This window comes from Myotis daubentonii, chromosome 10 (assembly GCF_963259705.1).
Source record: "Myotis daubentonii chromosome 10, mMyoDau2.1, whole genome shotgun sequence".
Taxonomy (NCBI): domain Eukaryota; kingdom Metazoa; phylum Chordata; class Mammalia; order Chiroptera; family Vespertilionidae; genus Myotis; species Myotis daubentonii.
The window spans coordinates 29,060,097-29,072,767 of NC_081849.1; the positions used below are offsets into that span (position 1 = coordinate 29,060,097).

The following is a 12,671-nucleotide window of genomic DNA, read 5'->3' on the forward strand; positions in this document are numbered from 1 at the left end:
TATAGATGAATTTCTCATTGAGATCCTGCTTTCAACTTATTTTGATTATATACCCAGAAGTGGAATTTCTAGGTCATATGGTAATTCTACTTCTAATTTTTTGAGTAACTGTTGCCATACTGTTTTCCACAGTGGCTGCACCATTTTAATTTTCCATTAATAGTGGACAAGGGTTTCATATTCTCCACTTCCTCCACAAGACTTGTTGTTTTCTGTTTTTTATTTTTATTTATAGTAGCTATCCTAATAGGTGTGAAGTGGCAAATAATTGTAGTTTTGATTAGCATTTTCCTAATTATTAGTGATGTTGAACATCTTTCCATGTGCTTATTGGCAATTTGTATATCCTCTTTGAAGAACATGGAAGGGATTTTAAACAATGACATGACATAGTCAGATTTGGATTTTGGGAAGATCACAACAACAGGTTAAGTAGAAGATGGATTATACAGGGAAACAAGCAAATGTAGGGCAACCAGATAGGAGGCTCTCAAGGTTTCCATTTCTTTTTTTCTTTTTAAATATATTTTATTGATTTTTTTTACAGAGAGGAAGGGCGAGGGAGAGAGAGTTAGAAACATGAATGAGAGAGAAACATCGATCAGCTGCCTCCTGCACACCCCCTACTGGGGATGTGCCTGCAACCAAGGTACATGCCCTTGACTGGAATTGAATCTGGGACCCTTCAGTCCGTAGGCTGACGCTCTCTCCACTGAGCCAAACCTGTTAGGGCAAGGTTTCCATTTCTTTTGGTGGGGAGGGGCTTGATCAGAAAGACTTGGGAAAGTACTTGAAACTGAAATTACACTGTCTTTCTCACTTTTATTATTCCATTATATATTAGGGCACATTTTTATTCACGACTGTAGCACAAAGTACTCTACTATATGCTGGTCTGTTCTTCAGCAATTTCTGTGTAGTAGAGAAACAATATTGGAAAAAATACCATTTGACCTATATTCAAAGATCTTACAAGTTCTCTCTTTATATGTCCTAGCACATATTTGATAGTAAATAAATATGTTATCTGAATATAAATAAATATATATGCAGAAATCAGAATCATACTATAACTGCATCTTTTTATTATTCTCTTCTATAAAATTATACTAATAGGATTTCCTAGACTTCACTAACCTTCAATTTTTTTCTTCCATTATTCCATATCTTTTAAAATATAGATGTAGCATAAATTATTTAATCACTTCCCTACTGTCAGCCATTTATGCTGTTTTCACATTGCAGTAGATTCCATGTACATAAATATGGCTGCATTTCCACTAATTTTCTTTGGATACATTTCCCAAAGTGGAATTACTAGATTAGAGGACTTAGAACAGTGCCCATTGCTTAGCTAATATTCAATAAATATTTCTTGAATGATTTAAATAAATATTTTTGATACTTATTTCTGAATTTTCCTTCAGGATAATTGTACATCTGGGCATTTGCCTCCAACATTGCCACTGCTTCCCTTGGCTGAATTTAACTACATCCTCTTTCTTATTTAGTACTAGAGGCCTGTTGCATGAAGAGATTTGTGCAATAGGCCTTCCCTTCCCCTGGCAGCCAGCACCGGTTTTCCTCCGGCACCTGGGACCCAGGCCTTCGCTCCTCTGGCCAGGGCCTTCAGTCTTCACTCCGTGGTTTCAGCCTACATATGCAAATTAACTGCCATCTTTGTTGGGTTGATTTACATACTCTCCTGATTGGCTGGTGAGCATAGCGGAGGGATGGTTAATTTACATGTTTGTCTACTATTAGGTAAGTTTATATTTTAGTCTTTGTTAATTTTATAGGTGAAAATAGTGTCTTATTTTTAAAATTTGTATTTATTTGAATACTTGTGAGGCCACCTTTATTTCCATCTGCCCATTTGACCCAATTCCTTTGTGAATTGTCTACCCATGTGTACAGTTTTCAAGTCTGTTTATGATTAATGAGAAGAGACTATGACATCCCCTTACCCTAAGATCCTGGTTTCCTGGTGTTGTGGGATGAATCATGTTCTCTCAAAAGATATGTCTTGAATAACTAGTTGCAGGAGAATAACAAGTGGCAAGAGAGTTAACTATATTGAAAGTTAAAGTTATACAATGACAAAGACTTGGCCACATGCTCACCAGTATAATTTCCTCTTCCTGAAAACACAGGAAACCTATGTTTCCCTGCCTTACTTGAAATTAGATAAAGGTCATATAACTCAGGAAAGACCAATGAAACATGGGTGCATGTGATGTAATCTACTTTTGGCTTGGCCCTTAAAAGTATCTCTAGCCTGCTACATTAAGAAACTATGACATTTTTTCAACTCAACATCAAAACAATAAACAATTCACTTAAAATATGGACAAAGGACCTGAATAGACACTTCACCAAAGAGGACATACAGATGGCCAACAGACATATGAAAAGATGCTCAACATCACTAATCATCAGAGAAATGCAAATTAAAACCACAATGAGATATCACCTCAGACCTGTCAGAATGGCCACCATCAATAAATCAACAAAAAACAAGTGTTGGCGATAATGTGGAGAAAAGGGAACCTTTGTGCACTGTTGGTGGGAATGCAGATTGGTGCAGCCACTGTGGAAAGCAGTATGGGGTTACCTCAAAAAATTAAAAATGGAACTGCCTTATGACCCAATGATTCCACTTCTGGAAATATATTCAAAGAAACCCAAAACATGTGAAAGAAGATATGCATCCCTCCATTTGTTGCAGCGTTATTTACAACTAGAGGCCCAGTGCATGATATTTGTGCATGGGTAGGGTCCCTAGAAGCTGCTGGCTGCCAGCTGGGGCGCCTCCTTTTCCCTGGCTGTCAGCCACCACCACCGCTCCTTTCCCCTGGCCGCCTGCCACGGCCATCACTGCTGGCTGGTGGGGCCTCTCTTTTTCTGGCTGCCTGCCGCCACTGCCGCCAGCTGGGGGGGCCTCCCTTCCACCGGCCCTGCCCCCTGGTCGAACTCCTGGTCAAACTCCTGGTCAAGGGGACAATTTGCATATTAGGCTTTTATTATATGGGATTGCCAAGATTTGGAAGCAGCAAAAGTACCCACCAGTAGATGAGTGGATAACAAAGCCAGGTACATTTACACAATGGACTACTACTCAGCCATAAAAAGTAGGAAATCTTACCCTTTGCAACAGTATGGATGGACCTGGAGAGCACTACGTTAAGTGAAATAAGCCAGTCAGAGAAAGACAAGTACCATATGATTTCACTTATTTGTGGAATATAATAAACAAAATAAACTAACAAAGAGGAGAGAGACTCACAGAAAACAGACTGAGAACTGTCAGAGGGAGGGCATAGTGGGGGCTGAGTGAGATGAGTGAAGGGATTAAGCATAGAAAAAAGGAAAGACTCGTGGACACCAACATCAGTATGGTGATTGCCAGAGTAAAGTGGGGGGAGAAGGGGATGAAGGGACGAGGTAACTGGTGATGGTAGGAGACACAATTTGGGGTGATAAACACAGTACAGTATACACATGATGTATTATAGAATTGTATACCTGAAACCTATAGAATTTTATTAGCCAACGCCACCCCAATAAATTTAATTTAAAAAGAACAATAAGATAGATATGCTTCCTGTCTTAAAAAGGTTATATTCTAGTGGGTTGAGGGAGAAGATTAATAGGTAAGATGTCAGATGGAGGACTATGCAGAGATTTAAAATATACTGGTGAGAATGACTTGTGGTTTATTTTAGATTGGATGTCAGGGACAAACTGCTTGGAGAGGTGACAATTAAATTGAAATCTTAATGGTAAGAGGTAGCCAACCATGAGACGATATAAGCAATGGTAACTACTAATGCCAAAGCTCTAAAGTGTGGAGTTGAAACACACTGGATCCATCAGAGCTGTTGCAAATGAAGAGGGAGAGATGGGCAAGAATGAGAATACGAAGGGTTCTATATGTTAGAAAAAAGAGTTTTGATTTTATTCTTAGGTAGGGTAAAGTCTATGAGGGTTTTAAATTGCAGAATGATATGATCTAACTCACATTTTTATAAAAGATCAGGCTACTTATGTGACAAATGGATTAAGGAGGGAACAAAATTGAAAGCAAGGAAATTAGTTTGAAGGTCAAGTGATGGTGATAAGCACTTCACTACAGTGGTAGCAGTAAAAATGGAGAGAAGTCAATGGATTGAAAATATATTTAGAGACAGTGTTGTTGGTTTTGTGTATGTGTGTTTTGTTGTTGTATTTTTTTATATGCATTGAATCTTACATTCAATGGTTGGGTTTGTAACTCTTAAATTTTAACTTTCCCATCCACAACTGTTACCACTTACATACAAAGAAAAACAAGATATCATTAAATGATGAAACATTAGGGAAGACCTAGGAAATAGAATTGCATTTTTAAATGAAATATATAAAATTCTTATATGGGGCAGAGTGTTGTGCTGTCATGGCTCTACTTCTAAACTAGACTAAAACTATTAGTATCAAGAAGAAATGAAAAAAATTAATTACAAAAAAACACTGACTATTTATACAGAAGAAAACAAAATAATTTTTACCCCTTTCTACCCTCTGGTGGCTACACATTACCATCCAAAGTTTGTCATTTTTGAAGCCCTTGGTAGGATGGCCATTTTAAATTCCCCTTAGAAATTCTACTAATACACAATTTAACTAAAATGGTATTGAATTAAAAAGAACAACCAAGAAGTAAGTCCTCTCTACTAATCCTGATAACAACATATTCATGAAGGGATAGAATATTTATATTTTTGTTTTAGAACTCCACAGACTCACCTATAACTGTGCTGGTACTCCACTGCCTAATCCCATTCTGATTCTACAGCATCAGATGCCATAAACAAGTTCTGTTTTGCCTTCCTTTTTTTTTTTTTTACTTGCTTTTTTGTGTATCTATGTGCTGCAGACAAACATCTAAAACCTGTCCTTCTGTTAAGTTTTGTCCTTTCACAAACTGCTTCCTCTTCAAAATATGACAATTGCAACAGAAAATGTCTTTTGTTCTCCTTTCTTTTTCCAACTTAAGAGCAGAGGCCTCCAACTAGAGAGACTATGAACTGACTTGGAAATGCTCAACTCCCCCTCCAGTCCTCCATAGTTCAGTCAACTACCTCAAATCCTTTTTGAAAAAGTATCAGATACCAATGAAGACATATTTGAGTGCAAACGTACTACTCACCCCTCCATGTCTTGTCCCTTTGCAGGGCCCCCTTTTCTTGGGTGCCTTCCTCTTCTGCCCCCTGCTGGCCTCAGCGGGGCCTGCGCTCTTTCACTTCGTCACTGTGTCGTCAGTGTCTTTGGGTTGAGCCACTTTCTTCCCGCCCTGGACACCAGGTGCCATCAAACCACAGCCAGGATCCAGGGCCGAACACACAGGGAAAGACTTGCTGCCCAGATCGATAACGTGGGTTGGCATTCTTGCTAAATGTTTATAATCTTAAGGTCATTTAATGTTTCATATCATCCCTGAAAACAGCTGTTTCCAGTCAGGAAGTGCGCTGAACAAACCATTGTGTCAGGACACCGGAGGCCACACTCCCCACAGGAAGTTCCGCCACCCCTCTCGTCAGCAGTTCGCCAAGACTGCGTGGAACGTGGGAAAAACTAGAATTCGGAAACTAGCCCAGGGACCTTGTCCCAGAACATCCCTGGCCTAGGAGGTATCTAGAGAGACTGGGGGGCGAGGTGCGAGGAGAGCCATCCGGGGACTCGCCCTCCATTTAACCTGGAGCAGGGCTGCCGCCATTTGCAGCCTCTTCAGAGAGAATGCGGATGGGTCCTTCAAGCGCCCTGAAGCCTGACCAATCGGAGAGGCTGACTGAGAGGCGGGCTGCCGGCAGGCTTCCTCCCCCACCTCTCCCGCCGACCTTCCTTCCCCGGCTCTCAAGACCCTGGAGACAGCCTCCCGCCAAACCGCCCCTCCTCCTGTGATTGGCTGTCCCAGGCGCCTTCGGCCAATGGGGCTGAGGGATCCCTGCTGACTAAGCCCGAGAGCTGGCGAGCCGGAAGGGTGTGGGCGGGCAAAGGAATGCGAGTGCAGCAGCCCAGGTGTTCGCACCGCAGTCTCGCCTCCGGTCCTCGCAGTCACCACCTCCCACCAGTGCGGGAAGGTGCTGGACCTCGGTGGGAAGTGGACGCCAGAGGAGCTTGGCTGCGGGAGCTGGCGGTGAGGGCGAACCCTGCATTCCGGCTTCTGAAGCGTTCCCAGCTGAGGAGTTGGCCGGGGCGCCCAGCTGTGCGGACCTTCCCTGAAGGCCTGCTTTCGCCGCGCCTACTCCGATTCCCTTGGTTCTGAACCTCAGGCGACTCACCTACCTGTGCTGTTTTTTGGATCATCTTCCTGTTGCGAGGCTGGACGTTGGGAGGAAACAAGGTAGGCTGGACAGAGGGCCCAAGCACAGAGCGGACGGCAGGGGCAACTGCTGCTGCAGAGCTAGTCCCGTTTGACGTTGGCTCGGTGCCCCCTGACAGATCCTCGGTGCCCCCTGACAGAAAACTGCATCCTGGAAAGGAACACCAGCTGTGCAGATACTGACCTGTGAAAACCTTGGTTTGTGAGTAGACCAGCATGTGTTCTTCCGCCAGCCCCAAAATCATATACCGGGATCCCCAGTTCCTCCAGTTGGCTTTTCTGCAGCTTTATCACCAGCAACGGAGTGGGGTGTTCTGTGATGTCCTCCTGCAGGCAGAAGGTGAGGTAGTCCCAGCCCACCGCTGCATCTTGTCTGCCTGCAGCCCCTTCTTCACAGAGCAGCTGGGACGGGAGAGGCCAGCTCAGGGTTGTCAGGTGGTGTTGCAGCTGGGAGGCCTGAAGATCAGGACACTTAGGAAGCTGGTGGACTTCCTGTATACCTCAGAGATAGAAGTATCTCAAGAAGAAGCCCAGGATGTGCTTTCTGCTGCCCGCCAGCTCCGTGTATGTGAGCTGGAATCCCTTCAGCTAGAGGGTGGGAAGTTGGTGAAGGCCCCTCAGGGCCAAAGACTGAACCGGGAGTGCTTACAACCTCCAAGTGCTGCACCAATCTCTGCCAGGGTGGTGCCATCCAGCCACTGCCCTCGAACTTTACTGCCTGTTCCCCAGACTCTTTGTCCTCTTGGGGCAGTGCGATTGAAGTTGTTGGGGAAGGATGAGGGACCCCAGGACAAGAGCAGTGGACATAATGCAAAAAACTTGTCTGGCACTCTTCTGCTCAAGAGGAAGGCCAGAGTCTGCCCAGCTCCACAAGAAGAAAACTCTTCACCATCAAGCCACGGTCAAGAATCTAAAGAGAACAAGAGTGACCCTGCCCTTGATCCTACAGAGCATTCCTCACCCAGCTTGTACCCCTCTGAGGGTAGGCAACTATTGCCCATAAAGATCAGGCTGATTCGTTCAAAGCCATCACCTGATGTCTGTACATCCAAACCTTCCAGCATTTTAAGTGGACGCAGCTCAGGGCCTGCAGATCCTGGCCGACATCTTTGGCGACAGAAGAATATAAATAAAGCACTGAAGGACAAGCATAAGTCAGGGAGAGCTCGTCTTCTACAGAGCACCCAAAGCCCATCTGGTCTGGGAAAGACAGGTGGGAGTAAGAAGTGGAGTCCTGAAGTCAGGGCACCTAACTCAGACTCTGCCAACAAGGGGAAGATTGGGAGAATGAAACTGAGGAGGACTGTCAATGGGACCCACTGGGAGGTGGTGCAAGAGCCTCCCCTCAAAACCTCTCAAGATAGTCTTCATGTCCTAGAACCTAGGGACTCAGGAGAGCCTCCAAGGACTCAGCCATCCTCAGTTAACCAGCAGGAAATGCTATCTACTAGAATAGACCAGTGCCAGGACTCCCCAGTGTGCTCTGGGCTACAAGACATTCTGCTCTCTGGTAGCCTCTCCCCAGACCACCCAGTGGTGAAGTCCAAGTTTGGGTCCAGTCCAGAGGTGGTAGGGAAGCAACCTAGGTTTGATATTGACTGCAGAGAGCCATATGCATTTGACACAGCCCTATTGGGGCAGACCTGTGAAACTGAGGAGTACCCGATCACAAGTGTTGCTGCCACCAGTGAGCTGGAGGAGATCCTGGAGTTCATGCCATGTGGCTCAGACGTTGAGCCACCTATAGGATCTTTGGAGAGTCCAAGGGCAAAGGATTGTAGGACCCCTAGTTATCATCTGACAGAAACAGGGAAGAACTGGATCAAAGAGGAAGAATGGTATTTACCAGACATGGAATTCTGGTCTAGGGAGTGCATAAGATTGGAAAAGGAACCTGTTGGTGAGAACAAAGAGCCAGTTGAACCCTTTATCCCCCTTGTCATACCCTCTAAGATTAATGAAGGACAGGTGCTTTCAGTAGGATGCTCTTTGATTCAAGACCAAGATATTACCAGCTCCCAGCCACTGAATGGTCAGAGAGACAAACTTCTCCACAATGACTTCCTTGACTCTCCCCAAATGTCCTATGGGGACCTCTCACCTGCCTGTTCTAACTGGATGGAGACTAGGTTGGAAGTGTCCCTAACTACAGAAGAGGTGCTGTACCCTGATCCAGAACCAGGCAAGGAGGTATTTAGCAACTCTGAGCTGTTGGACCCACTCCCTGCCAGCCTTGAAGAGGAAGAGATTGATGTGGTAGATTGGACATTGGAGGGGAGGCTTGTGTCCACCTGTATTCCCTCTGTATGGCCTGACCCTTCTTCAGAGTCTGAAACAGAGGTAGACATACTAACCCAGTAGAGTGGGGAAGGAAGTTTAGGGGTACTGGGAGGATGGGAAATGTTGACTAGCAAAAGTGGTATTGGCAGAGAGGCTAGCACATACCCCTTGCTCTCTGTTGGTCCCACTCTCCCCTCCCCAGGTTTTGGGAATCAAGCAGAAGTCAAGTAGTGCTGTGGACAGAAAATTATGAACTTGAACCATTTTAGTTCCTTATAACAAGTGGAACAATAAAATGCGTGGTCTCCAACTCTAGTGGGTCATAGGTAACAGCCAAGGCCAGTTCTCCCAGGTTATGAGGTCCTGCTAATTCAGGGAAAATTAAGTATACCCTCTGTAGTTGTTCTGTGTTAGAGAAAATATTCCAGAAGGTGTGAAGCAGTGCTGGGGTGAAACTAGAAGTGGGTGGGAGTGATAGGACATTGTCTAGCACCTTATTTGTGGGTCTATTTACTTCCAGTAAAGGAAGTCCAGCCAAAACATCAGAAGGGGCCAGGAAGAAGTACTTTTTTTCAACTCTTTTTCACCTCCAAGAAGTGAGTTGAAAAAGATACAGTTGCTTAGAACAATAAGTAATTTACTCTCCCCTGAGTAGAGAGCAGGCTGACAGCTGTTGGGGGAATTAGAGGGACTTGGTGGGGGGATTGAGAAATTGAGAAAAAAAAGAGTGAAAACTCATGGACAGGGACAATACTGTGGGGCTTGCCAGGGGAAGCAGTGTTGGGGGAAGTGGAAGAGGATATAGGGGGCATAAATGGTGATGGAAGGAGACTTGACTTGGGGTGATGAACACATAATACAGTGTTCAAATGATATGTTGTGGAATTATTCTCCTGAACCCTGTATAATTTTGTTAATCCATGTCACCCCAATAAATTCAATAAAAAGGAGGGGGGAACATGCTCAAAGAATTGACAGTTTCAGTGATGCAGAAGGATAGATTTTGAAGGAATTATAGGCCTGGAATATGGTTGTTTATTGTGAGAAAGCATTAAAATGCATATTTTGGAGTTTGAAGGATTTCAGGGTCTGGCCATAGAATTGAATTTTTGGGGACAATGTGGTGAAGGTCATGTGAATTGAGAAGGCCCATGAAGGCTAAATCATGCAGGGGGTGCTATTTCTAAATACTATAGATTTTTTTTTTTATTGCCTTAAACTTAATGTGGATGTGCTTGCTCATCCACCTGTGTGTGCCTTAGACCCAAAGTTTTACCAGTTTAGCATTTATCTCTAACATACTTATTATTACAAAAAAATATAAGTAGTAATGTTTATATGGTAATTGAATACTCCATTATTGTTAAGAATTTCTCTGTTAATTTTGTATATTGTACTGATACATAATTATTTATTTGTTAATTTAATAAAGAACCAACCTCTGAATGATGTTGAACTGTGTGTGCAATGTGGTTAGATGACAGTTTTTTCATCAGTCATACATTGATTTGCCCAGCCTGTTGTAGTTTACACTTATTGTCCCAGCCTAACTATTAATGATATCTATTTCACACTCTTAATCCCAGTGTTTTCATTTTCATATACTATGTTAATGAAAAAAAATCAGAAATGTAGTTGACATTTTATGTACAAAAATGTACATCACATTAATTATAATAATGAAAAGGAGAGAAAAAACTAAATGTCCAAAAAACTAAATTATTAAATAAACTAATGTATAGCCATTTGATACAGTTTTATGCAGCTGTTAATAAATTATGCATTTGATGAATTTAGTGGCATAATTGTTCACCACACGTTCTTGACCAAAAAAGCTATATACAAATATGTTAACATAATACAATTCCAAAAATATTTCTAAAACATATTTTTGAATGGAAAAATAAAACTTGGGAAATTATAAAAATAATAACATTGTCAACACTGTAAAATTTGAATCATTTTTTCTTTTTATACTGCTCTGTACTGTCTGTCTTTCCTATAATAAACATCTGTCAGTTTTATAATCAGAAAAAATATTTACTAATAAAGTAACAACCAATTTTAGACAATAACTTTAGGTTAACCTGATTATAAGTATCTTCAAAGTCAGCAATTCAAGATGGCCTGAATCTTATTTTAAATTGCTAAGCTAAATTGTTGAGTGAGGTTAGGATGTTAATGAGGCCTGCACTTTTAATGCTTTGAATTGTGCTTTAACTTTTCATTTTGGTATAATTTAATATCAGTGATTTTTATTTTTAAACTGTGTGAGTCCACTCTGGCAGAGTTATAAAACATTTATGGAATAGGCCACCAATCTTTGCATGACTCAATTTCCAGTTAGAGTGTGGGGGTGGCTGATGTGTGCCTTACCTTACTTCCAGCTCTCTCTAGTTGTGGGACATATACAGGCCCTAAAAAAGGCCATTATTTTCTACTGGGGAAAACGTTACATTAGTGCTATTTTTTATTATTCATTTCAGTCTTTCCAAGTTTTAGTAGGGCAATTCATTCCTGAAACAGTCCTTGAGGAAAAAAAAAAATATTTCTACTTATTTATTGAGGGATTTAGATTTTCCCACTCCCACACAATGAACCTTCAGAAATACTTCATAAGTAGGCCAATGCTGCATCAGCTTATAAGCTGAATGAGGAAAATTATGCCTATGATTAAAATTGGTTGTTACTTTATTAATGAATATTTTTCTGATTATGAAATTGATACATGTTTATTGTAGAAAAGGCATACAATACAGAGAAGTGTAAAAAGGAAAAATGATTCAAATTTGACAAATGTTATTATTTCTGTAACTAGAGGCCCAGTGCACGAAATTCTTGCACTGGTGTGTGTGTGTGTGTGTGTGTGTGTGTGTGTGTGTAAGGGTGTCCCTCAGCCCAGCCTGCACCCTCTCTAATCTGGGACCCCTTGGGGGATGTCCCAACTGCTCGCCTGCCTGCCTGCCTGGCTGCCTGATCACCCCCTAACCACTCCCCTGCTAGCCTGATCAATGCCTAACTGCTCCCCTGCTGGCCCAATTGCCCCTAACTGTCCTCCCCTGCCAGCCTGGTCATCCCTAACTGCCCTCTCCTGCTGGCCTGGTCGCCCCCAACTGCCCTCCCCTGCCAGCCTGGTTGCACCCAACTGCCCTCCCCTGCAGGCCTGGTCTCTCCCAACTGCCCTCCCCTGCAGGCCTAGTCGCCTCCAACTGCCTTCCCCTGCCAGCCTGATTGACCCCAACTGCCCTCTCCTGCCAGCCTGGTCGCCCCCAACTCCCCTACCCTGCCAGCCTGGTCACCCCTAACTGCCCTTCCCTGCTGGCCATCTTGTGGCGGCCATCTTATGTAAGGGCGTGATGGCAATTTGCATATTAACTCTTTATTATACAGTGGGGCCTTGACTTACGAGTTTAATTCGTTCCATGATGGAGCTTGTAACTCAAATTACTCATATGTTAAATCATAAAGTGAACGAGTGAGACACGTGATGCTGGGCTGATGTTGTGGCATTCACTTTGATGTTCGCTGCGCCAACTAGTGGTGGGGTATCTGAAGCTGGCTCGTAACTCAAATTTTAGCTCGCAACTCAAAGCAAAAAATCGGCCGAGAGACGGCTCGTATCTCGAAAAACTCATTAGTCGGGACACTCGTAAGTCAAGGCCCCACTGTATAGGATTTCTTAACAGTTTATTTTTCCATACAGAAATATACTTTAAAAATATTTTTGAATGGTATTCATTAACATGCTTGTATATATCTTTTTATGGCTTAGTAGTACCATGTGGTGAACAATTATGCCACTAAATTCATCAAATACATAATTTATTAACAGCTGCATAATACTGTATCATATGGGTATGCATTAGTTTATTTAACAATTTAGTTTTTTGGACATTTAGTTTTTTCTCTCCTTTGCACTATTACAATTAATGTTGTGATGTACATTTTTGTATATAAAATGTCCATTGCATTTCCGATTATTTTCATTAAGATAGTATACTATAAATGAAAACACTGGGGTAAAGGGAAT

At 42.7% G+C, this 12,671-nt stretch overlaps 1 protein-coding gene across 1 annotated transcript; it reads left to right on the forward strand.

Moving 5' to 3' along the window:
* Window positions 1–6,577: 6,577 nt before the first annotated feature.
* LOC132211344 (BTB/POZ domain-containing protein 18-like) lies at window positions 6,578–8,722 on the forward strand. Its single transcript, XM_059656064.1, has one exon. It carries the CDS (start codon window positions 6,578–6,580, stop codon window positions 8,720–8,722), a length of 2,145 nt encoding a protein of 714 aa, XP_059512047.1.
* The last annotated feature ends 3,949 nt before the right edge of the window (window positions 8,723–12,671 follow it).

What these genes read in the sequence shown, in the direction of transcription:
- LOC132211344 (XM_059656064.1), top strand. Translation starts at nt 6,578, where the DNA reads ATGTGTTCTTCCGCCAGCCCCAAAATCATATACCGGGATCCCCAGTTC.